General features: G+C 39.0%; 3 protein-coding genes across 3 annotated transcripts in view; all 3 read right to left on the bottom strand.

Moving 5' to 3' along the window:
- Positions 1-242: 242 nt before the first annotated feature.
- Positions 243-1,553, bottom strand: prnpb (prion protein b; the record flags this gene model as incomplete). Its single annotated transcript, XM_081353878.1, has 1 exon — positions 243-1,553. One exon carries the CDS (start codon positions 1,551-1,553, stop codon positions 243-245), a length of 1,311 nt encoding a protein of 436 aa, XP_081210004.1.
- Positions 1,554-3,596: 2,043 nt separating this feature from the next.
- Positions 3,597-21,266, bottom strand: LOC308684027 (STE20-like serine/threonine-protein kinase). The gene is made up of 17 exons (XM_081355014.1): positions 20,946-21,266; positions 19,340-19,504; positions 18,372-18,420; positions 18,129-18,278; positions 17,976-18,048; positions 14,017-14,211; positions 13,769-13,943; positions 10,190-12,061; positions 9,968-10,098; positions 9,765-9,888; positions 8,553-8,732; positions 8,346-8,475; positions 7,107-7,231; positions 6,814-6,999; positions 5,520-5,645; positions 5,315-5,428; positions 3,597-5,231 (listed from the first exon to the last, which is right to left on the bottom strand). The coding sequence occupies exons 1-17, from the start codon at positions 21,093-21,095 to the stop codon at positions 5,106-5,108; spliced, it is 4,071 nt and encodes a 1,356-aa protein (XP_081211140.1). The 5' UTR covers positions 21,096-21,266; the 3' UTR covers positions 3,597-5,105.
- A 3,514-nt stretch (positions 21,267-24,780) lies between these two features.
- letm2 (leucine zipper-EF-hand containing transmembrane protein 2) overlaps positions 24,781-26,742 on the bottom strand; it is a 17,457-nt gene continuing 15,495 nt past the window's right edge. Inside the window, exon 11 of the mRNA XM_081353577.1 lies at positions 24,781-26,232. Within this exon, the coding sequence (XP_081209703.1) occupies positions 26,179-26,232 (54 nt within the window). The 3' untranslated portion in view covers positions 24,781-26,178. The remainder of the gene's footprint in view (positions 26,233-26,742) is intronic.

Genomic DNA, 26,742 nt, shown 5'->3' with positions numbered 1-26,742 from the left:
CAGTTTTTATTTTCCAGGAATAATAATAAAATAACAATTATATTTTTCGTATATTATACAATGATTTTATGACAAAATGCATTCATAAAACCAATATGGCCAATATACAGTATATCTGTTTGGTACTATACATTTAAATAGCCGGTGAAGGGGGAGGGGGGTTGGTTTCCTAGATTTGCAAGGTAGAAGAGAAGGGCAACTGCATTCCATTATACAGTATAAAATCAATGTAGAGAGTGCTTTTAAGTGCCTCTAAGCAGCATAAAAGAAGTCGTGAGAAACAGAAGAACTCCAGAGACACGGTTACTGTTACCATTATGGTTAATGGAACTTCGGAGAGCTTTTTTTTCTTTCTGCTTCTCCTGGAAGCTCTCAGAGTAAACCAAGTACAGCTCGACACACTTTCGAGCTTTCATCTGCTCAATAAGCGCTGGATAGCCAATCTGTACGATACTCGCTGTGTCATCGTCCTCATCCTTACGAATCCCTGCATCCTTTGGATAATCAGTTGTAGGGGATTTGGTATTATTCTTTGGCTCAACTTTCTCCAAGTAGTCTTCATTCATACCTAGATAATCAATCAGTGGCTCATCTCTTTGAATGTTGTTGCGAACTGCTGAATCTTCCATGTTTTGCTCTTTTAAAAGATCACTTCTCTTCATGCATGTGTTCATGAATTGGTCATATGACTGAGCCTGGGGTGGCAGCTTTGATGTGTAGCTGGGTCCTCCTTTGTTGTTTCCCCCTTTAGAATGAGTGCTCTGACGTTTGTACATATAGTTGTTGTAGTGGCGTTCCTCCTGGGGGCTACGAAATTGGAAGTCAGGGCGTGGAAATTTTCCGATTCCATAGCTTACAGCCATTCCTGCCATTGCACCAACACCTGCAGCTAGCATTGCCTTTTTTGCAAAGCCTTTGGATAGTAGAGAAGGACCATAGCCCATTCCTCTCACAGTTTGGGAGAAAGGAGAACCACCCATGCCAAATCCACCACCTCCAAATGAACCTCCATAATGTGGACTGAGAATCTTATTGTTTGGGTTCCAGTTGGGATATCCCCCTCCAACGGAAGGGTGTCCTCCTGGGTATCCTCCAGGTTGCCCTGCAGTTCTCACTGGATAAGATCCAGCTGCTGGATATTCAGCAGGGCTGTACCCACTTCTACCTGGATACTGATTAGAGAAACCCCCTGTTCCAGGATTCTGGTTGGGATACCCTCCAGGGTTAACACCTCCTCTTCCAGGATATTGATTGGGGTTGCCACCAGCTGGATAGGTACCTGCTCCAGGATTCTGGTTGGGATATCCTCCTGGGTTGGAGCCGCCTCTACCAGGGTACTGCTGGTTAGGGTAGCCTGGGTTACCTCCTGCACCAGGATAGGAGGGTTGTCTGGGATAGTTAGGTTGGGTCTTGGTCCCTTGTGACGGCTTATTGGATGGCTTATTGGAAGGGGTGTTCTTTCCTTTCTGAAATCCTTTAGTTCCTCCTGATGAATTGTGTAGCACTGCCATCAGAACCAAAATGAACAGTACAAGCTTGCATAACTGCCCCATTTTGGCCCTAACAAATCGAGACACGTTGAGTTAGCATAAACTTGATAAACAGCAGGCAATTCAGAGTTTAAGACAAAAGAAATAAGTCAAGTCAAGTTAAGTCATCTTCATTTATATAGCGCTTTTAACAATGTAGATTGTTTCAAAACAGCTTTACAGAGATAAACGTATAATTTAAGGTAACAGAGATTGTTTTGGCTTTATAGTGGTTCTTTAGTAAAGTTATTTTCCAGCTAAGGTTAGTTATGATTGATTCGCTTCCGTCGCAACAATCATTTGTTATTAAATTAGGGGTCGCTAAGACGACACCATTCTCTCTACACAGACTTTAAACGCGAACCTGTGAGAAACGCTGATGGCGGTCACATGCGCATTAAGAATTGGTTCTATAGTTATGTGCGTTTGAATATATGTGTGCAGGTTTGGAATTCCCTACAAACCAAGCCTAAACAAAGTACTGGCGTTTCCTTATAATTTTTGATACAGAATTTTATTTTATTTGATCAATTTGGGGTAGATATGCGAATTGAGTTTCCCGACAACGCTTTATCTGTAGAGTGGTAAAGGGATCCTCCATAGGGAGAGACTAGTTGGCACTTCAGCACTGCGTTGTCATCGGGTCCAGGGATAAGCTTACTGGAATGCAGTAGTAATTTTACAAGAGATATACGTCATATACAAGAGAGAAAGAATGGTATGTTATAATGTTAGAAATACTTATGGAAGTGTTTGCTAAAAAAGAGATACACTTTAGACATGTTTAGCTGGATTTATTAGGGATCCATCATATTGTTTGGAAAAGAAACAGGCATTAAAATGCAGTCAGTGTTTACCACAGCTCTAATGGAGGACTCTTTTAGTGTACAGGAATTGCACAGATATGAATAATGGACAGGAAAGCATACTAGAGTAATATGGTTATACAGCACTTTCAACTGACGTCCATAATGCACTTTAGGGAGATTGTAACATACAAAAAAATGATATTGAGATGTAAGATTGCCTAAAACAAGCATTCTCCTTAAGATATCATCAATGCTTTTTTCACTATACTTCCAACTGAGTAATCCACTGAGAACAAAATCAACAATAGTTAGATAAAACATCTTGAAAATAAAGCGAGTGTTAATTTATGCCACAACCGAAAAGCTAATTGAAAAGTTTCTTATTAACTTGCCATACAAATGACTGATTGAGTTTGAGATTCTAGTTTGAGAACAAAATGTCTGTGCTGAACTCAAGATTCATCATAGGGCACACAGCTATAATCTGTTTTGATGGGCAACAATAACTAAGCAATATTGCTAAATGAATTAGCATTTCATGTTTTTACCTCCTTCTGTTCCTAACATACATATTTTCATTTTTTTTAACATCAAGACTTTAGGTAAAGATTTAGATGGATGAGTAATATTTAACAGGCTAAATGTTCCGGCAGTATGACAAACAATTTTTGTCTATTTCAAGTAGCCTTTTTTTAAAGACCATAAAACAGTATTTATAATAGTTATATGAACACTGTGCTTCAAGTCACTTGCAACACATGACAAATCATTAAAAATTTTAACAAAGTACTTTATTGTTCAACTGTTTTGAGTAAGTTTTGTTAGTATTTATGATAAGGCAATATGTCTTATGTATTTATAAATCAAGGTTTACTAGAATACTACATTTTTATACATTAAAATAAAATGTATATTTTCAGTTTAAATGATCTTTTATACTATGTGCCCATTTGTTGCATTAAATTCAAATGTCACATTACAAGTTTTCATATGTCCAGACATTTAGTAATATAAAAGCATTTCTCTTACCATAAAGAGGTTGAAAACGTCTATCCAGCAGCCCTGTCTCTGCTCAATAAAAGTTATGTTGACAGTCCAGACAGATATTGTTGTGGGGTGTAACTTAATGTAATAATGTTCTCGAATGCCCTATACAGGCAAACCCAGGCTTGTGAGCTTTTGTGTGCATGCAGATGACTATTCATAAGCTTCAAACACATCCACCAGAAGAGATAGCATCTGAATAGACTCTTTGTCTAAAATAGTTTTTTTAAGTTTATTTACATATGAATGTTCATCTTCAGGCTATAAGATACACTTGTAGAGGAATTATGTCTAAGCAGATTTTAAACATATTTACAAAAATACATAAACTCCAGACAAAAATAGTCTGCACCAAAACCAAATGTCCATCTATACTGTATATATTGTCATGTTTACTCCAGTGTTTTTTTTGTTTTTTTTTTTAGGGTAAGTTTCTGTCAAAAAAAATGTTTTGGACAAAAATCCCTATTTATTAAGAATAATTAATTTATCAAACTGTGACAGTGGATCATGTTGTCACACTAAATGGGGCAATGGGACAACTTTGAAAAAGCCCCAGACAAACACAGATACTTACACTACAGTTTAAAAGTTTGGGGTCAGTAAAATTTTTTAATACTTTTGAAAAAAAAAAAAAAAGTATCTTATGCTCACCAAGGCTGCATTTATTTGATAAAAATACAGTTAAAACAGCAATATTATGAAATATTATTACAATTTAAAGTCAGCATGAAACTGAAATCTATTTTCTAAAAGCATGTTATTTATCTTATTGTGAACAATTCACTGCATGTGTTTAATTTTATATAAAAAATGACCTTGTAATTCTTAATCAGAATGTCATAAATCAATCTTCAAGTGAAACAACAGACTTCTCATTGGTGATGTATGCTAGACTGCATTTTTTTTTTTTTTTTTTTTTTTTTGATAATCCATTACTCTGATGTACATCACAATTTTAAAACATTTTATTATGTAATTTATTCCGGTGATGTCTAAGCATCATTACTCCAGTCTTCAGTGTCACATGATCCTTCAGAAATCATTCTGATATGATGATTTGCTGCTCAAGAAACATTTATTATTATTATCAATGTTAAAAATAGTTGTGCTGCTTAAAGTCCGCGTGAACCGGAAGTTGCAAACGACTTTTCTCCAGTGTTGTGACGTATTTCCCAGTGAAACGGAATATTGAACAGAGGGCAGGGTTTTACTCTAGCGCTCCTCCTCTCCATCTCTGCTCATAACAGACTAACGTTTCCCAACCCAAGCCGTCAAACATACGTCATCAGGGAAGGTCCTTCAAAGCAGAGGGGAGGGGCATTTTCAGATTTTGATTAAAGCTTACGAAGCCAAAAAAAATTTTTGAGTGGATTGACTTGCATGGATGAATTGTTCGCCACAAAACGATCAATTTAGGCAAACAAAGTAAATATGGTCAATTTTGATTTCATGTGGACTTTAATATTTTTGTGGAAAATGTGACACTTTTTTTCAGCGTTCTTTGATGAATAGTCAGTTTAAAAGAACATTATTTATTTGAAATAGAACTCTTTTGTAATATTATAAATGTATTTACTGTCACTTTTGATCAAATTAATGCATCCTTGCTAAAGCATTAATATCTTTTAAGAAAAAAAAATCTTACTGACACCAAACTTTTGAACGTTAGTGTACATGCCATATATAAAGACATTATGGTTTAGTGCATTCCTTCACTTTGTCAGGAGAAGCTTAGGTTATGGAAGAACTTTGGACGGCGAGCTGCATGTCGGTTTTCTGGCTCACTGCCTCGTCTCCTGGTTCCTTCTTTTTCTCTACGTCTGCGAGCCAGATCCTCCTCTAACACCTGAACATACACATACAACAGTCGTTACGTTTCTGCCCAATCAAGATGCTTTAAACCTCAAATTTTAGTCTTCTATCCGATACCTCTTTTCTGCATGCAAGCTTATCTCTCCATTCGTTGAGCTCCAGAGTGTGCTCGTCCTCTAGGGCTTTGATCTTTTTCTTCTCCATGTCCACAAGAACTTGAAGCTTCTCATTCTAAAATCCAAACACACAGACACTGAGAATCACCTTCCCTCAATATGAAAACACTGTAAGGCTATAGATAGACAAACTGTTGTTGATGTACCTGAAGCTGCTGTAATTCAGCTGTACTGGCATCACATTGTTCCTGCACCGCTTTTAACTGGTTCTCGTGACTTTCTTGAAGACTCTGTCTCTCTTGCTTCTGTCTGGCGTCCTCCTCTGACAAAAACTGAGGAGGCAAAAGCAGAAAGGACAAACTCTTCTGTTTTAGAGTGTTTTTCAGACTTGTAGATAGTTTGCTTAGTTCTGAAACATGGATTAAAATGGTCATGATGTGGCCATTTCTTCTTGGTTCGGTTCCCTTTCACAAGGGAACATTTCTAAACAACCCAAAATTTTGGTATTACAAGTCATGTGCGAGTAAACTGTCCTCTCAGTGGTCAGAGTGGACCTGTTTATGTTTCAGGATTCTGCTCAAAGCGGTCATCCATCAGGATGGAGAGTCAACAGCTCCTCGGCTTACTGTGGCTTTCTTTGAAGCTGTTGTTATATTACTTTTTCATTTTGAGCAGGAATCAAGGCTTTGTCGGAACAACATTCTTACCATGTGTAACCCATCCCACTCGACCCACTCCAAGCGGGATTCAAATCGGGGTATCCGGTGTGGGAGGCGGGCGAGCTAACAAGGACGCAAAAGACAACAGCCTCTAGCGCCTCTTGAGACCAGGGGAGTGAGGTTTACACACACAGCTCTTACTGGCCTATGTTACACTCACCCCCCTAAACCTCACTCCCATTTGGGTCACGGCACCAAATGTAACCGATCCTACTAGACCCACTCCGAGCGGGATTCGAACCGGGGTATCCGGCGTGGGAGGCGGGTACGCTAACAAGGTCGTCAGTTGCTAGTGTGCCTCTTGAGTGAACCAAGGGAGTGAGGTTTATGTGCGATTAGAAGAAGAGCGAAAATGAAAAAGCAAACTTTGTCTTTGCTCTAGGACTAGGTTGAGCCACGATTCATTTTGAGAGGCATTAGCAAAACAAACACTGCTTCTTTTCACACAACGTGCATAAGTACCCATCACACACTGTTATACAGCCTGGTTTGTCGGTCCTTTGGGTCGGATTCCTTTGCTTTCACAAGCAAACCACTCCAGAGTTTGTTTTCAGGTGGGCAGAGACCACATTTTTCAGTTGATCTCAGACTGATTGTTTTGCTATGATTCCAAACGCTTTGCCATGTTTATATATGCCTAAGCAAACCAAACTAAAGGAGAAAATGTGCCAAGTTCCAAAACAAACGCTCCAAACGAGCCAGGTTTCAAAACTGTCTTATTCATAGTGTATGTATATTTTACTACATAACTTTCAACATTCAAAGGCTTATGAATTCAAACCTGTGTGAGACGTTGCCGCTGCTCAGGGCCGCTCAGACCTTGCTTTCTGAGCTCCATTTTGAACGGATTCAAACGGGACTTTGCTTCAGCTTTTTGGGCCTTATGTAAGGACGCTCTCTCCTGGGCATGCAATGACTTCTGCTCTTCTATTAAAGCCTGCTGGAACCGAGACGCTCTCTCCTTATCCTGCCATAAGAGCCAAAAAAAGACTGGTCAGGATAAAGCACAGGAAAAACAGAAGATAAATACAAAACAGGCTGCAGAATGCTTTTGGAGGTTACCACATAATTTACCTTGTTGTGTCTCTTGGTCAGCTGCTGTCTCTGTAGGGAGTACTGCTCCTTCACCTGCTGTTTGAATAGGTGGTACTTCTCCTGTAGATGGCGCTGTTCTAACTCCCAAATTACTGCCTCACGAGCTTGAGAAAGAAGGAAACAGTGTATGTTTAGAAACACACGCTACCAAACCTTCTCCTGTATACAGTATGTACACAATGTACTTAATATTACTGTGCACAGTACATGCAAACTTCCTGCACACCTGAATGACGAGCAGCATACTTACGGAAGACTTGGAGGACCACATTAACCATAAAATAATGAATCAATTATGATTTTTTTTTTTTCATTTAAAAATGTAAATAAATCAATAGACATCTTTTTAATGGTAAAAAAATCAAACAATTAAAATTTCAAGTCATGACAGCAAACTAAATTCTAAAACTAAATTCTAAAACTTTTTAGTTAATGTTTAACTATAGCGATATCTATGAATATAAAGTTTTAATAATCATTCTAATTTTATGAAATTAGGGAAAGTCCACACCACTATAACGATAGCGACACAGAGGAACAATATTGTTGGAATCATTTTCAGAATTCGTATTTTGCGTTTTCCATGTACAGACGACAACGACTAAAAAAGCTGTATTATTCATACCATGCCAGTAGATGGCGACGTCACTTTGTAAAGAAACACGTAATACACATGCGCATGATGTCACCGTTTTCACAAATTTGCGTTTTTATAGTTAACACAGAGGTGAGAACGGTATCGTTTTCAAAAACTTGCACTTTGAAACCCATTTTTGCGTTTTCAGGCCCCCAAAAACCATAGTTTTTATTATAAAAAAGGCCCCATAGTTATATTTATAGCAATTGGTTGGGTGTGAAAGTGCCTTAAAAGTGTAATAATTCAAAAATATATGTTCAACTACATTTTCAGACATGCATTCATATATGGTTTTAAATAAATGATTTGTTCATTTGAAAAGTTACTTATTGACATTTTTATTTTGCAATAAAAAATGTGATTATTAATTCCTTAATTTTGTCACTTTATTTGATTTAATTTTATTGCTTAATTATCTAGTATTCCATTCTTAAATAGATTCACTGAGTCATCCTCTAATTATGGTTGGTCCTGTAAACATCTCATTTAATATTTTACTAAGAATGACCAAGTACAGTCATAAAGAATGATTCTTACGCAAATTACATAACAAATAAGTGTTTGAGCAGTGGCATGCTTACCACGCTTGAGCTGCTGAGATTTGGCTGTGATCTCCCACTCCATGGACGCCACCTTCCTCTTATGTTCCTGAACGCCTTTCTGCAGAGCATCATTCAGCTCCTGCTGCTGCTTCTGCAGGAACCGCTGCTCCTAAAGCAGAAATACACTGTTTTCATGCATTTTGGGCCTAGTTCTGTGTCAGTGTGGGTAAATGCACCAGTCCGTACCTCTTTAGGGTCTGCTTTCAGTGCGCTGCTCTTGCGGCTCAGCTCTTTCTCCTGCTGGGCCTTGAGTCTCCGTGCGTCCTCCCTGAGCCGGGAGGTGTGCTCAGCCTCCATCTGACCGCTTTGCTGCTGGTACTGTTTCTCAAGTCTCTCAAGCTCACCGTCATAGTACTGCTTCTTGCTCTGCAACAGGATAAACATACAGTACGGCTGAGACGGAGGTTATTAATGGGCAGGCATCTTAATTTCTAGTGCTCATAATGATTGTTATGAATAATTACCTCACATCAGGCTTATTGAGGAGACTGTGCTAATACTTTTTTTAAGTGATCATACAACACAGTATATACTATTGTAGTATTTTTTTAACATTTTGAATTAGCTCATTTTTATTTTTCATTTTAGTTATTTCAGTTTTAGTAATCTTTTTACTTAAACTAAAACAAGGTAACATATGTAATTTTCCTTTAAGTGTTTTAAGTTTTCTTCTAATATTTGTATTTTATTTCAGCTTTATTTCAATTAGAGAAAACTAATTGTTTTTAATAGTTTTGGTTAATAATGTTACATTTTTTGCCCGTTGAACAATAAAAAGAAAGAAAAAAAGTTTTTTTTTTCATTTGACATTTTTCCATTTGTGTTATACTGACAAAATTAAAACATAAAAAAATAATAATAATTAAAAATGTAACAAAAACAATAGTTTGTATGTTACAGGTGAATTTAGGCATTTATATTGTATGTACAGTATGAAAAATGCATAAATATTCCTTTTGAAGTCTGCTTTTGAAGTCCTTGCATGTCAAAGTAACATTAGTAAATGTTTTTGTACTTTTCTAATATAAAGAAATAAATGCAACTAGTATGCACAAACACAGATTGTGCCAACATGCACTTAAGGAAAGTGATATGGTTTAGTAAATATTTGCCCAAATCTATGGCTACACCTTTAATTTATTGATAGATGATGATCTAAATCTTAAAATAGGCAAAAAAAAATCATTTCCAACATTGACTGGTATCAACAAACTAAAAAATAGTAGATATCGGGCCAAACAAATGGCAGCCAATGCCATTATTTTTCTTATCTTTAACTACATCTAATGATCTGCCAGTTGTGTAGTTTAGACAAAAACCCGATTGGAAACATATCTATTTAATAGCATGTCTTAAGTTGCTAACTGAGACCAGCGGGGTTTGGTGCATGTGACTCACAGTCATCTCTTGTTCTATGTGGCGGAACATCTGCTCTCGCTGCTGCTGTAGTTTCTGCTCCAGCTGCGCATGTTCTCTCTGCTCTTCTCTCTGCAAGAGCTTCAACGCGTGCAGCTCCTGTCGTCTGCAAACCCACACGCATACATTCAGAATGTGATACTTCCGTTTTCCTATGTCCACTCTAAAGCACAAATAATTGTTACCTGTTGTGGCGCATTTGTTGTTCCTTGCTGTCTCCTTCACCAAGCACTTTGGAAGTGGTGACACTGACCTCATGACCATCCACCATAAATTTGCGTGTCCTTTTAACGGTCCGCCTGCTTGGGTGCGTTTCCTGAATGAACATAAACAGAGAACCGTATTTCGTATATGTTGAATTTGTCTGGTTGCTAATGTTTTTAGCTAGTTGTTTGTTTCACACTCACCCCTTCAAACCCAGGAGACAGCAGAGACTCGGTGGGAGAAAGAGGTGGAAATGCGTCTTCATTTGATTCCTTAGGTGTGGATCCATTAGATTCATGTGGTGGTGGTAAGTCTGAATCTTTCAAGCCATTTGCATGTGGAATTTCTTGCTCGTTTTGGTCCTCTTGAAAAGTAAACATCACTTGCTTTTTCAACTTTGGTCCAGGAACATCTGTTGTATCTTCAGAAAGACGTTTTGATTGCTCTCCTGTAACATTCTTTGTACTATTTGTATTCATTTGAAGCTCTTGCTGAGGTTCCTCTGAATCTGTCCTATCTTCTTTTTCTTTAGAACAGATTTCTGTTAGACTTGCTCTCTCTTGATCTCCAACAGCATCTCCTTTATCACCAATGATGTTCTTTTCTCCATCGGAATTGATCACTTCTTCATTATGACATGACAACTCTGGCGTCTGTAAATCAGTGATCTTTGTCGTCTCATTTTGGGTTGGTGTTTCCATCTCCTCAGGTTCTCTCGTGTTCTCATTGTTTTCGTTTCTTGAGTCTGCATCCTTATGATCAACCTCCATGGCAACTTCTTCCTTGCTGGTTGAACGTTCCCCTTCCTCTGTTTCTGGAAGGGGATCCTTGTCTTTTTCACAGCTTTCCTCTTCCTCGGTTTTTTCATTTCTTGAGTTGACATCTTCCTCAGTGGTAATATGTTCTTCGCTGACAGCTTCTTTGATATCCTCAAACTCTGCCTTCATGGTAATGTGATCTTCTCTGGTGGTGGTTATATGTTCTTCTGTCCCTGCACTAACATCCTTGTCGTTTTCACAGCTTTCCTCTTTCGTTTCATCCCCTGTTCCTCCATCTGTCTCCAGTTCTGCTGGTTTTTCTATTTCTGCCTCAGTTTGGTCTTCTACAGCGTCATTTTCTGATGGTTCAGTTGTCTGTTGTGCTTCCTTAAGGTCAGGAACTTCTTCAGGAACATTATTAGAAGGCATCTCAACAGTTAAGCTTTTGTTTATATCTACTGTGAGAGGAGAATTGAAAGTTTCCAAAGGACAGGCCAAATCAAGGTACTTGTATTTATAATGTCCCTCATTCCTTTCAGTTTTTTTGGCTGGTGGTGTTTCCAAACACAAAGCTGAAACCAGCGTGCTCTGTGGATGTGTTGTGTCTTTGTCGATAACAGCAGGTTTTCTGAGGGATTTCCAAAATGTTTGGTCATTGTTTCCAGAATCAACAGACTTCACATTGTCGTTTGTTTCTTCATGAACGTCAGTGTCCTCCTTGGCAAGTTCTAGTGTTTCCTTTTCAGAGGAATCTGTCAGTAACGGTGTTTGTTCAGGTTCGTTTGAGTGGTTTAAATTTTGGGGTTCCTCCTTGTCAGTTTCTACTATAGCTTCCTTGTCTTTGGTGTCAGTGACCTCATAACTTGGAGCATCAACTACGTCAGAAATTTGCTCAATCGGTTTGTCAGTGTTTTCACTTTCATTGCCATCTGAAGGGCAAGTTCCCACAGTTTTTGCTGTGCTTGAATCTTCTGAGTCTTTAGCTGCTTGAACGGGTGGATTGTCACCCCAGAATCCAGATTTGCAACGACGGGAGCTCCCGGTCAGAAACGAGAGCAGATTTCCTGGAACGGAGAGGCGTCTTGCCCTCTTCTGAGCTTTATCTGTGGCGTGGGAAGCCCTGCGTGTTACTTTAAACACAGGATTTGGCTCTGAGTTGGTGGGAGACTGTGGAACAGCATCTGGACCAGAGGTCTTCTGAGGGGTCTCAGGTTCTTGTGGTCCTTGTTCTTTAGTGGCTTGTCCTGGTTGTGCCGCTGTTTGCTCTGACTCGGTGGCAATCGTCTCTTTCACAGAACATTGGAAATCCAACAAAGACTGCAGTTGAAAAAATGCAGAAAATGCTGTATTAAGATATGTACTGCTACACCCTTGGATTATGTTTGTTTCACAGGTCCAACAACAGACGGGTCAAACACATCAAATAAGTCACCAAATAAGTCAGAAAAGTTAGAAAAACATACATACATACATACATTTTTTCAAGGAAAGTTTCAATTTAATGACTCAAAAAAATGTCATATGGTGTAACCATAAAAAAAGTAATACAATATTTTCATTACACCATGAAACCATGTGAGCATTTCATATTTTTTATTTATTTGTTTTTGAAAGAAGTCTCTTATGCTCACCAAGGCTGTATTTATTTGATCAGAAATATATTAAAAACAGGAATATTATGAAATACTATTATTACAAATATTATACTTTTTTTTTTTAAATGTTATGTATTCAGCATCATTACCCAAGTCTTTAGTGTCACATGATCCTTCAGTAATCATTCTAATATGCTGATTTAATGTTCAAGAAACATTTATTATTATTATCAATGTTGAAAACAGTCCTGCTTAACATTTGTATAAAATACAAGCATTTCCTTGAAATAGAAATCATTGTATCATTATAAATTAAGTTCAAAACGTAGGTTTGGGAGGAGCCTAAACTGTCAATCATCATTGTACTAAATAAGACACCATGTCAACCCATTGACTCCTCCTCCTCCTATATTATATATATATATATTAATATCATATACAGTACCAGTCAAAAGTTTGGAAACATTACTATTTTTAATGTTTTTGAAAGAAGTCTCTTATGCTCATCAAGCCTGCAGTTAAAAAAAACAAAAACAAAAAAAACCAGTAATATTATGAAATATTATTTCAATTTAAAATAATGGTTCTCTTTTTTAATATATTTTAAAATGTAATTTATTTTTGTGATGCAAAGCTGAATTTTCATCAGCAAGTACTCCAGTCTTTGGTGTCTTATGATCCTTCAGAAATCATTCTAATATGATGATTTGATACTCAGTTATTATCAATGATGGAAACAGTTGTGCGGTTTAATATATTTTTTTGGAATACTTTTTTCAGGATTCATTGATGAGTAAAACGTTAACAGCATTTATTCATAAAAACAGCATTTCTGCAATATAAATCGTTACCATCACCTTTTATCAATTTAACGCATCCTTGTTGAATTGTTGAAAGTACTAATTTCTTTTAAAAAAAATAGTTATTGTTCCCAAACTTTTGAATGGTAGTGTATATTGTTACAAAAGATTTCTATTCTAAATAAATACAGTTCTTTTTAACTTTTTATTCATCAAATAATCCTGAAAAAAGTATCTCAGATTATAAAAACAATATTAAGCAGCACAACTGTTTCCAACATTGATCATAAATCATCATATTAGAATGATTTCTGAAGGATCAAAAGACACCAAAGACTGGAGTACTTGCTGATGAAAATTCAGCTTTGCATCACAAAAATAAATTACATTTTAAAGTATATTAAAAAAGAGAACCATTATTTTAAATTGTAATAATATTTCATAATATTACTGTTTTTTTTAACTGCAGGCTTGATGAGCATAAGAGACTTCTTTCAAAAACATTAAAAATAGTAATGTTTCCAAACTTTTGACTGGTACTGTATATGATATATATTAATATTATATATTATTTAATTAATAATTTATTAATTATAAATGTTTTAATGAACATTTCATCATGTGTTTACCTCAGCCTCTATGACCTCAGTGACCTCTGCTTTGGCCTCAGCGACGAGTTCTTTAAGGGCTCGTCCGTCTCGTCCCGCATAAGAGAAAGGGTGGGCCATGAGCTGTTGGGCACCCCAACGAGCCTCGGGGTTCTTCTGCAAGGTCCTCCGTAGAAAATCTTGGAAATGTGATGACCTATCGACAAAAATCAGGATGAGCCTAAAACTCTTAGCAGATCTAGAGCGGGGACGACGAAGTGAAGACCCACCAGTGGCGAGGATTGGAGAGTGTGGGTGGTGGAGACTTGGTGATCTTCAGCAGGACCCTCATGGGGTTGAGAGAATGATGAGGGGGCTCCATCTCAGCAGCCTCAATTAAAGTGATGCCCAATGACCAGATGTCGGCTTTAGAAGAGTAGGGATTGTCCTTTGACGTTTCACACATAATCACCTCAGGTGCCATCCTTAAAAGACAAAATATTTTAATCAAATTTTTTTTAGTGGCAGTTTTGTTTTCAGTAGAGGAATAATTTATTGAGTTACTTTTTATTAAGTTAAATCATTTAAAGTGCCCCTATTATGCTATTTTAAAGGTTCCTCATTTTGTTTTCGAGGTCTACTACAATAGGTTTACATGCTGTCACATGCCTGTCCTGTCTTGTGTAGCACATGTGGTGTTTGTGTTCCTGTCTCTGTTTTGACCCCACCCTCCTTGTTATCTCATTATTGGTTTCATTTGTCCCACCTGTTGTTCCCTCATTACCTGCCTGATTTGTCCCTTTTATAAGTTCCTTTGTGTTTGCAGTCTGTGTCGGATCGTTGTCTTGTACACGTCTCCTGTTCTCCCGTGACCCCTTTTGGTATGTTCGTTTTTGAAGTTGTTGTTTTGTATTTAGTTATGTTTTCCCCCTCGTGGGTTTTGTTTTGTGTTTAGTGTTTCTTTTGTAATAAATTATTTTCCCTTTGCATTTGAGTCCTCCCTTTGTTTTCTGTAATTTACGTGACAGAACGATCCGACCATGTCAAGGACTCAGCAAAGGGTCTCTTCCCCAGCCACCGAGCGGGAGAGGAGGCAAAGTTTTGAGGGGACCCGGTTGGTCATATTTCGCGGGACCCGTGGAGGCCGCAGTAGAGGAAGCGGGCGAGAGGAATTTCAAGACCACTCTCCACTCTGGCCCCTCCTCGACCCAGTTCCGGTGGTCCCAGTTCCAGTGGTTCCGAAACGGAGGAGGAGAGGAAAGAACCCCTCCGTGGCTATGTCGGTGGGCCCTGTTCCAGCGATCCCGAGTCTGGGGGTCCCTGTTCCGGGGGTCCCTGTTCCGGTGGTCCTGAGTCTGGTGGTCCCGAGTCTGGTGGTCCTGAGTCTAGTGGCCCAACCCGAGACTGTTCACGTTCCGTCTGCCCAGTCAGAGACTGTTCAGGTCACATCTGCCCAGCCAGAGATGGTTCAAGCCACGTCTGCCCAGTCGGAGACAGATCGGGATATGCCCATTCTCATGGCCGGGGGGGCACTGATCGGCTATTTAGAGCGTTTAGCTCGGATCCTGGAGACGCCCTTTAAACCTTCAGTGTCTGTTCCTGAGCCGGAGCCAGTGTCTGTTCCTGAGCCGGAGCCAGTGTCTGTTCCTGAGCCGGAGCCAGTGTCTGTTCCTGAGCCGGAGCCAGTGTCTGTTCCTGAGCCGGAGCCAGTGTCTGTTCCTGAGCCGGAGCCAGTGTCTGTTCCTGAGCCGGAGCCAGTGTCTGTTCCTGAGCCGGAGCCAGTGTCTGTTCCTGAGCCGGAGCCAGTGTCTGTTCCTGAGCCGGAGCCAGTGTCTGTGCTTGTGTCTGTTTCTGTGTCTGTTTCTGAGCCCTCAGTGACCGTGTCACTGGGTATTATGACCACAGCCATGTGGTGTGTGTGGGCTACGCACACACTTGGACCGGTGGTGTCTGTTCCTGGGCCGGTGGTGTCTGTTCTTGGCCCGATGGTGCCAGTTCCCGTGCCCGAGCCTGTGGTGTCTGTTCCAGTGCCCGAGCCGGTGGTGCCAGTTCCAGTGTCCGAGCCAGTTCCAGTGCCCGAGTCGGTGGTGCCAGTTCCTGAGCCGGAGCCGGAGGCGTCTGTTCCTGAGCCCTCAGTGACCGCGACACTGGCCATTATGGCCACAGCCATGTGGTGTGTGTGGGCTACGCACACACTTGGACCGGTGGTGTCTGTTCCTGGGCCGGTGGTGTCTGTTCCTGGGCCGGTGGTGTCTGTTCCTGGGCCGGTGGTGTCTGTTCCCGAACCGGTGGTGCCAGTTCCCGAGCTGGTGGTGCCAGTTCCAGTACCCGAGCCGGTGGTGTCTGTTCCAGTGCCTGAGCCAGTGGTGCCAGTTCCAGTGCCCGAGCCAGTTCCAGTGCCCGAGCCGGTGGTGCCAGTTCCAGTGCCCGAGCCGTTGGTGCCAGTTCCAGTGCCCGAGTCGGTGGTGCCAGTTCCAGTGCCCGTGCCAGTTCCAGTACCTGAGCCGGTGATGTCTGTTCCTGAGCCGGTGCCTGTTCCCTGGCCGCCCGAGGGAGAGTCTCCGCCCTGGCCGCCCGAGGGAAAGTCTCCACCCTGGCCGCCCGAGGGAGAGTCTCCGCCCTGGCCGCCCGAGGGAAAGTCTCCACCCTGGCCGCCCGAGGGAAAGTCTCCACCCTGGCCGCCCGAGGGAAGGTCTCCACCCTGGCCGCCCGAGGGAGAGTCTCCACCCTGGCCGCCCGAGGGAGAGTCTCCACCCTGGCCGCCCGAGGGAAGGTCTCCGCCCTGGCCGCCCGAGGGAAGGTCTCCGCCCTGGCCGCCCGAGGGAAGGTCTCCGCCCTGGCCGCCCGAGGGAAGGTCTCCGCCCTGGCCGCCCGAGGGAAGGTCTCCACCCTGGCCGCCCGAGGGAAGGTCTCCACCCTGGCCGCCCGAACTCTGTGGCCCGCCCTGGCCTCCCGAACTGTCCATTTCCCCTGCCCTACTCTGGTCTGTCCCTCCCGTCCCGCCCTGGTCTGTCCCTCCCGTCCCGCCCTGGTCTGTCCCTCCCGTCCCGCCCTGGTCTGTCCCTCCCGTCCCTAGTGGAGCGTCTGGTAGCCGCTCCTTAAGGAGGGGGTAATGTCACATGCCTGTCCTGTCTTGTGTAGCACATGTGGTGTTTGTGTTCCTGTCTCTGTTTTGACCCCACCCTCCTTGTTATCTCATTATTGGTTTCATTTGTCCCACCTGTTGTTCCCTCATTACCTGCCTGATTTGTCCCTTTTATAAGTTCCTTTGTGTTTGCAGTCTGTGTCGGATCGTTGTCTTGTACACGTCTCCTGTTCTCCCGTGACCCCTTTTGGTATGTTCGTTTTTGAAGTTGTTGTTTTGTATTTAGTTATGTTTTCCCCCTCGTGGGTTTTGTTTTGTGTTTAGTGTTTCTTTTGTAATAAATTATTTTCCCTTTGCATTTGAGTCCTCCCTTTGTTTTCTGTAATTTACGTGACACATGCATCCAAGGTCAAAATAAAACTTGAATTTTCTCATATTATACATTGCAGCATCACCTCTTTTTCCACAGTGTCTGAAATGGTTTGATAAAGGATTCGGTCTCACACTCAGAGTCAGATTAATTCTCTCCAAAACCACTTACAGAAACAAAACGTCCATTACAATATCTGAATTTCAGCTCTGGAGGCTTCCTCAGCGCTTGATACACAGAGATACGAACAGCAATGATGGAGTCGGTTTTACCGTATCAATTCGAGCACGAGTCCTCATCCTTTGGAAGTGCATGAGGAGTGGTTCTGGTTTCACAGGGCAGAAAACAGCATCTTCTCGAACATGTCGACAACGTGACCAACCCCCAGGTCTCAGCTACAACTATAGTGTTCGTGGACAGGTCAAGGTAAACGTTCGCGGAAAGCCAATGAAGACCATAGGCTGGCATTATGTACATTTTTTCAAAGCTATGTAGGTTTGTACAGGAAGTAAGACTGGAATTACTGACGACTCGTTTCAATCAGTTTCTTTCTTTTGAGAGACAATAACTCCATTCATTGTGCACTTTGATCTTTAAAACTCTGCAGACCTTTTACATTCCTTTTACATTCACAACATGAAAAAGCATATTAGGAGCACTTTAAAGGGATAGTGTACCCAAAATGTATAATTCTCTTTTACTCACCCTCATGTTGATCTGTATGTCTTTTTTTCTTATATGAAATAATACAAGGGTGAGTAAATGATGACAGAAATAGCATTTGGGAGTCTCACCAGTATGGAGTTCCAATGAAAGTTGATCGTTTTTGAAGGGTATTGTCATTTTTTGCAGACACACCAAAGTCAGCTGCGTGAAAAGAGAGCATAAATAAATACAGCACTGACTATTAAGTCCTTAAGCCTAAAAATGTGAGAGGGGAACTGTACCTAGTTTGACCTGCCCATCCGTTGTGAGCAGAATGTTGCCTGCCTTCAGGTCTCTATGTATAATGTGATGCTGATGAAGATAAGACAGAGCCTGTAGAGTCTGACAGCACACCTCACTGATCTGCTGCTCCGTAAGGCCGCGCTCCAGCTCTGAAACACACAGTATAAAGTATGATAATGCAACACAGATACAACCATACATGATTATCAATGATAATAGTGTCAAGTATGTTCCAGACTCACCTAACATGATATCATCCAGAGCTCCTCCAGGGCAGTACTCAATCAGGATCTAAAAACAGAAAGCATTCAAATAAACACTTATAGTTCAACTAAGGACATCGAGCCTTCAACTATGGAGACTATGGAAACTCTTTTAAAACCTATATATATATATATATATATATATATATATATATATATATATATATATATATATATATATATATATATATATGTATAATACAGTACCGGTCTATTTATGCTCATCATGCCTGCATTTATTTGATCAAAAATACAGAAAAAACAGTAATATTGTAAAATATTATTACAATTTGAAATAATGGTTTTCTATTATAATATAATTTAAAATGTAATTTATTCCTGTGATGGCAAAGCTGTATTTTCAGCATCATTACTTAAATATCTCAAGTAAATAGAAACAGTTGTGCTGCTTATTATTTTAATATAGCTCTTCACTGACACTGTTTTCTCCTTGGTATAAGTAAACTAACTTTTAAAAAATTGTGGACATAATAAAAAAGCATGATGATACACTCAAAAAAGATGAATTGTGATTAGCAGCATTCTGTGGTGAAAACCACAATGATGGAAACGGCACATATTGGCTAACTACTATACATATCTTGTGAAAAATTGTTGGTTATGATGAAACTGCATGATGATTCCACAACTGAGGGACTCGTAAAAAATATGATTTCACACAATATTTTGCTTATATAGCTTATTTCATTCTATTACTATTTTCTCCAATACTGTTATGATGTATTTTCATATTTTAACATTAAAGGTCTGGGTCTCGGTCAAGGGTAACACAATTCAATCTATACATAAAGGAAGAGAGTTTTATACAGCATTTATAGTTATAGTATAGTTAATCCATATAACAAAATATAAATAACAAAAATGCTATTCTGTAACAAAAAAAGCATCCAGCTTGAAAAAAACAGCCATAAACAGATGTGTCTTACCCACAGCCAGCCCTCAAAGAAGATGGCGTCCAGCAAGGTGAGGATGTTTGCATGGCGACAGGCTGCTAGGATGTCTATCTCAGTCATGTAGTCGTCCAGCTGCTCTTCACTGCGCACTTCAATCACTTTAACAGCTCCCAGGACCCCTGTAGTCTGATTCTGAGCCTGAGATCAACATTTCATACTGTAACACCTATCTTTGTCACTTCTAAAAAAAAGTGCATCAGAAGTTATATAAGCAGGGAAATACTCTTGCAAGCCATGATACAACACATGCATTTATAGAAACTGAAAACTGCTGAAAGCGGTACTGCAAAGTGCAATTCATTGCAGAGAAAGATGCAGAAAATAGGTTGATTTATATGGGGTTGAAATCACTAACAGGAAGCCATCTTTGATCTTTCACATTATGGTTTAACAGGAAGTTGCAAAACCGCAGTCTAGCCCTAACCCCTCATTCTCTGTTACCTTGGAAACCTACAAGTGTTTCATCTCAAAGCTATTTTTCCTGGTGACTGCATGGTTACAAATACATTTGAAATAAACAAATGAAATCTAATGAATTATGATTAAATAAAGTGTTTTCTAAATCTATAAAGTAAATATTGATCTGAAATTCAGATTTTCAGGCTATTTTTTTAATATATATAAAATAAAATATCTAAACATTATTAAAACAAAAAGAATTTACTTGAGAAGCAATACTGCATAAAACAGTACGACTTTTTTAAGTGTATTTTAGCGACTCTTTTTGCAGGTTACATCATTACACCAGTAGGTGGCGACAGGTGAGTGCACTAATGAGTGAATCATTGAATCATTCACTCAACCGATTCAAACAAACTGATTCGTATAGGAACAAAACATCACTACTCAGGTCAAAAGCAATTCTGCTTTGACTTTCTTTGGAACCCCCACATAAGAAAAAACAATCATGCTTTAGTAAATCTTAATTATTACATACTAAGATGAAAAATCTAAATTATGACATACCAAGTCATAATTATGAGATAGAAAGTCAAAATTATTACATACCAAGTCAAAAGTGTTATGAAAAACAAAGTAATGAGTCATTATTATGACATAGAAAGTCAACATTTCGACTTTTATCTAATTACGTGTTAGTCATAATTGTTACTTAAAAAGTAATTTCGACTTTTTTAATGTCATAATATACTTTGTCAAAATTTCAATTAAGCATGACATACTTTTGTAAAGTATGTCATAAATGACTGAACATGCCATAATTATGACTTTTACCGTACGTCACAATTTTGACTTTTTAATGTCATCATTTTAACTTTTTAAACAAGAAACAACTACTAGCAAAAGTATTTGTCAGTTTAGCTGGCATGCCAGTCTAAAGTGGGAGGGATTTCCTTGAAATGACAGATTAGATCAGACCATGTCAGTAAAGGCCCAGTTTTATTATTATTATTATTATTATTATTTTTAAAACATTTAGTGCTTTTCTTGCTAACTTTAAATCCAATATAGTTTGCAGTAAATTACCTGAGAGAAAGATATTGCCAGTGTGTTCTGTTATTTTGTATTAAACAGAGAATTGAATCTCATTATCATCATCATCATCATTTGAATCCCTTACCTTATACACCTTCCCAAAAGCTCCATCCCCCAGTTCTCCCAGAGTCTCCCACATCTGGTGAGGATCAACATCCCTCTTCAGGTTTTCATAGTGCCTAACTCGCTTTTTCTCCACACCCATCCGAAAGATACGCATCAGGAGGGAGGCCATGGCTCCCTCCCTTTAAATTCACCCCAACTCCTTAAGAAATCCCAGTCCCTTCGGTCTATCGGTGGTCCTCAAAGTCTCATTCAGAGATCAAAACCCCGGCCCAAACTAAAAACAAGACAAGAAAACCGTCCGAGTCTCTCTATGTCAAAGATGTTTTGGCTGTCTTCCCTCATGCGCACCTCAGAACACGACAGGAAACTGCAAGTAGCAACCACATCCTTCAACAATATAGGCCTCAGTGTTGTGTAGGATGTGCACCTCATCTGTAGAGATGTCCATGTGCTGTCTATTGTAGTGTGTTGTTCAGCAGCCATTGTTAGAAAACATAATGATTTAGATAAACAGAAATGAATGACTGGGTTCAGAGGGAATATATTGTGTTCAGTTTTGCAGAAAGGCAGATTGCTCTGTGTGCTGTACGCTGTAAACGCACATGGTTTCGTTCTTAATGGTTTCAAAACCTAATAACCTGTAACAGTGGTAAAAGTGGGTCCCCAAATTGTATATAGGCCTACACGTGCTAGCTTAAAAAATAATAATAAAAAATAGTCAAATTTGTTTTTATAACCCCCCCCCCCAAAAAAAAAAAATACAATAAGGGACTAGAAACGTCATCAGTAAGATCATTTTCCACTGTTCACTCCATTTACTGACATTATGTAGGATGATCTGAGAGAAGTAGTCCTACACTTTAACCACTAGATGGTCCCACCTCCACATAATTAACCCTGCAAAAACTGACATATAAATAACAGTCAGAAAATTATGTTTTGAAATGGAACAGTTTACTGAAATCTAAAGAAAAAGAAAAGAAAAAAACACTTGTTTTTGTTGAGTATGAAATTTCATACATCATGTCTTTTATGGCTCATATGAGAATATGGAGCTCATCATTGAAAAGAGAAAAACACTATAATCAAGTAAACCAAAAAGTTGATTCAGTCCAGTAAGTGTTCATCTTGTACAATATTACCAACAATAAAAGTTATTCTTAGGTTTACTTTATAAAAATCTGTAAAGATTTGACCTGAAGGTGGACATTTTTAGAATAAAAGCCTACAAGCCCTTTTACTTGTTAAACAAAGTGGGTATACACTATCAATCAGACGACAGCAAATAGGTTGCAACAGTATTTACAGCAAAGTTTTAATTGTGTTAATAATTTAGAGGCTTTAGAATTTAGGTAGCCTATCAAATATTATAATGGGTTAAGGGTTAAAGCGGGGCCAGTTGCATAAACACAGCCACAATTAAAACTCTTATGATCAAGTCTGACCAACTAGCAGTAGGTCAAGTGGTAATCCGTTTTTATGTAACTTAAGTCAAATAAATAAACAAAATTGATGACTAACTTGTTAGACTGGTCTAATCACTTTATGCAACCAGCCACAGTAAGCAATCACATTCTATGCAGTGTGACTTCAAAAATCATTTTAAATGGCATAAATGTAACTTATTGCAGTACAAATAGGCCTAAATACAGACATTTTGGCTAGTAAACATCTTGTTTCTACCATGCTTATTGATATCAACTTTTTAAAAATGCTAATCAAAGTTTGAAACTCAAGACATGCAAAATAATTTGTCTTGCCTTAGGCTATTTCTCACTTTGGTTGAGTGCAAGTCCTCATGGGAAGTTCGTATTTACTTATTATATACTGTCTATGGTATTTACGAATTACGTAAATACGGCGCAAGATGGCGGTGTACCTTCACAAAAAAGAACAAATAGTGTGCATCAGGTGTGTTATGTTTTTCATTAATTTATGTCTGGGGACCTTTTTTTGTTAGCTTGGATATGCCATGTCTCTCCTGACACGTTCCCTTTTCAACTCGGCGCTAATAGAGTTACATAATCGATTTATTTTCCGAAGCACGGAATGGTTGTGAGAAATTAAGGTCACCTCAATGTAAGAATGCTCAAATTCCAGACAGGTTCTCATGGGAGATTTTAAAGAGGTTCAGGAGGTCTTGTGACCAGCCTCATGCAACTGTACCAGCATGAGCAGTGTAAGTCCTGGCCTAATGCTCCACTGAACTAATCTAAGGAATGAGAACTTGCATGAGATTCCTGCTAATCAGCTTGTTTAAACAGAGTCGAACTAAAAAACACAGAGCAGGCATCTTCGATCAACCAACCATTGACCAGCATTCCAGAGGAATCACAAGCTGTGTGTGCAGGCAAAGTGTGGAGAACAGAGGCTTGCAACTTCAACTTCCAAATTGATAAAAACACAAAATAAGTTAAATATGGGATTTTCAAACTTTTTGATGCCAAGGTCCCCCAAACAGGATGATTCCTTACAATATAAAAGGCAATTATATGGTTTTATGTAAAGAATGTGAGAAATATTGAGTGTAATATTATATGATTTTTTTTTTATTTTACAACACTAAACTAAATGCTACGGAGACCATTAACGGGTCACGGGTAATTGAAAAGATTATGAAGGAAAAATTATATTCCATTGCTTTAAAGGGGTGGTTGATTATGATTTCACTTTTTTAACTTTAGTTAGTGTGTGATATTGCTGTTTGTGCATAAACAACATCTGCAAAGTTGCAAAGCTCAAAGTTCAAAGCAAAGGGAGATATTTGCTTTTAAAGAAATCGCTTTTTAAGGACTACAACAAACGGCTGGTTGGGACTACACGACATTCCTCCAGGGTTAGTGACATCACCAACCCTTAAATTTACATAAACCCCGCCCCCGGAACACGATTATAGATTATCAAGACAGAATATGCTAATCAATGACTAGAAGATAACTACACATAAGCTACATAAATTCATCAACTAACCATTCAGAAACGTCCTGTTACATTCTACATGTTGTCACTTCTTCTTGAGTCTCTCCATCATTGTCTGACTCCGGTTTGAACATAAAAGGCTAAAAGTTTTTGAAAATTTCAGTGCATGTCGATGTGAGGTAAATGGACACGAGCTGTTGAAGCTCCGCCCTCTGTGCCGGGAGCAGCATCTCATTTGCATTTAAAGGGACAGACACGAAAACGGTGCGTTTTTGCTCACCCTCAAAAATTGACCATTTTAACATGCTATATAAAATATCTGTGAGGTATTTTGAGCTAAAACTTCACATACACACTCTGGGACATCAAGACTTATTTTACATCTTGTGAAAAGGGCATTATACCACCCCTTTAACATTCGCTCGCAAAACTTCCTTGCGAGTGAATGCGAAAGTTTTGAGTTCTCTTGCAAAAGTTCCTTGAGGAAACGCAAAGTTTCTCGTTTAAACACAAGAGTTTTACGAGCGAACGCAGTTTCCCAAGGAAACGCAAACGTTTTGTGTGAATGCAAATCGTCTTAGTGAAACGGAAACGTTTTGCAAGCGACAAAGTTTTAAACGGCTTAGTTTTTATGAGCGAACAAGTTTTTTTTCCTCCATCTCACGTTTTTTTCATCACCATCTCACTCTGGCTCTGTAATATGCGGATTTGTTTTTAATTTCTTTCTAAAAGTAGGGCCGAATGAAAGTAGCATCAAATATAGTAGTTTTTGGTAAACAAGCTTAAACTTTTTTTTATTAAATATATTAAGTTTCCAATAATAGCATTAACATGCTAATGTTGTTAGCCCTAAAATGCATTTAGTAAAATCTCAATTTCCACAGCCCCCCAGTTTGAAAACCCCTGGGTAAAATAACCAAACATGCAGGTGGAAGTCAGTAAAAAAAAATCATATTTAATTTGCAACAAATTTCACATCAATCTTTTTGATATTTGAAGCTTTTTTTCAATGAAATATTTTTAAACTAAACAATAATGAATTAATTGCCAATAGGTGTGAATTTGACCCTTTAAATTGTCAATTTTGGAAACAAAAATGTAGTATTTGTTTAAATAACACTAAATAAACGGGTGTAATAACACTTGGATATTGAGAAGAGGCATGAGCATTGAGCACCTTTATATTATTGACTGTACAGTGGTCAAAGATGGTAAGCAGCTTAACGCAATGAGAGGCAGTTTAAACTCAATTTTCAATTTTACACAATTGATCAACATAAAAAAAAAAGTGCACCGGGACAGAATGGGACAAATTCAGTACAATCGAATTAAAGGCAGGCTATGGGATAAACAAAGCAAACATCTGGGGGATTCAATGCTTTTTAAATGAAAACTTTACAGTATTGCCATAAAATATTGTTTTCCCTCCCTGGGTTTATCCAGTGCATCATGAACCACAATAATCCAAACAGTACATGAATCAAAAAATAAACATTTCTCTTTGGGGGAGTTTTGAATATTTTTCACCATAAGCGAAACGTAAACTTATGACTCCAGTAGTCATTTGGCTTTTCCGCCAAGGAAAATTTAACGGCATGATTCAAACGGGGACACAGCATACCAATGAACAAATTAAATACACACTTTATGATAAAACCTTTTTTGTGCCAAACTGCAGTCTGCCATAGGCAGGCCTGGCGTAATCGCTACACCGCTAATCGCATCCCCTGAGGGAGTGAACGTAAGATTCCCTTGGAAGAGGGAATTTGAAAATAAGTTTTCAAATAAAAAAATACCCTCATACTTGGCCATTTACAACTCATCTGCCAAACTAAATCCAGAATGCAAGCATATGCATTCCTCATATTAAAATAATGACTTCTTTCATCTGTTAGCCTATGCACATGGCACAGCCGACTGTATGAAGCAGTAGCACTTATATAATATGCAGGTATTGTACAATTTATTTACACATTTACATAATGAAGTTCAGCAAAAGAGGCAAATCTTGCGAGTTCCTTATTCATTTCCTGGCTGGAACGAGTCTTGATGCTTTTTTCATTGCAAATTTACAGAATTCGTCAAATCTTCAGATGCAAACATGTCACGGATGTCAAGGAGAAGCGATGTCTAAAGTCTAACATAAACCATTTTTCTCCTTTTTGGAGGACCAGATGTCGTTGGAGGATGTGATGCGGCCAGTCCATCAGGTCCGTGTGAGAGGAGTGAGAGGTCCTGGACTGACAGAGAGATGACATGCAGAAGAGGACAAACTCGAACCTCTACCCTGTTCTCTGACAGAATACGATGAGTGTGGAAACATGAAGCCTCTCTCATATCCCATTGGCGCTCATCTTGGACTTCTGTGACAACTCTGCCTCTTTAGCCTGATGGGACAGAACAGAGAGTGTTGATGTCCAGCGGCTTCTAGAACTTTGACCTTTCTGGTCTCATTAAACATAACTGTAGAAGATACTTTCACACTAAATCTAAATATGAGCTTTAAACATTTATTTATTTAGATTTTTAATATAAGGCCCAAACCTGCAGGAATGAATGAATGAATGAATGAATGAATAAATAAATAAATAAATAATAAAATAAATTTTTCCCTTCAAATAAATAAATAAATAATAAAATAAATTTTTCCCTTCAAATAAATAAATAATAAAATAAATTTTTCCCTTCAAATAAATAAATAAATAATAAAATAAATTTTTCCCTTCAAAAAAGCGCCCAACCCTTATTTAGTTTCTGAGAATCTCTCTCTCTCTCTCTCTCTCTCTCTCTCTCTCTCTCTCTCTCTCTCTCTCTCTCTCTCTCTCTCTCTCTCTCTCTCTCTCTCTCTCTCTCTCTCTCTCTCTCTCTCTCTCTCTCTCCTCTCTCTCCTCTCTCTC

The sequence above is a fragment of the Scardinius erythrophthalmus genome (assembly GCF_964197995.2).
Source record: "Scardinius erythrophthalmus genome assembly, chromosome: 23".
Lineage (NCBI taxonomy): Eukaryota > Metazoa > Chordata > Actinopteri > Cypriniformes > Leuciscidae > Scardinius > Scardinius erythrophthalmus.
Note: the sequence above shows the minus strand (reverse complement) of the source record. Positions and strands in the feature narration are given on the sequence as shown.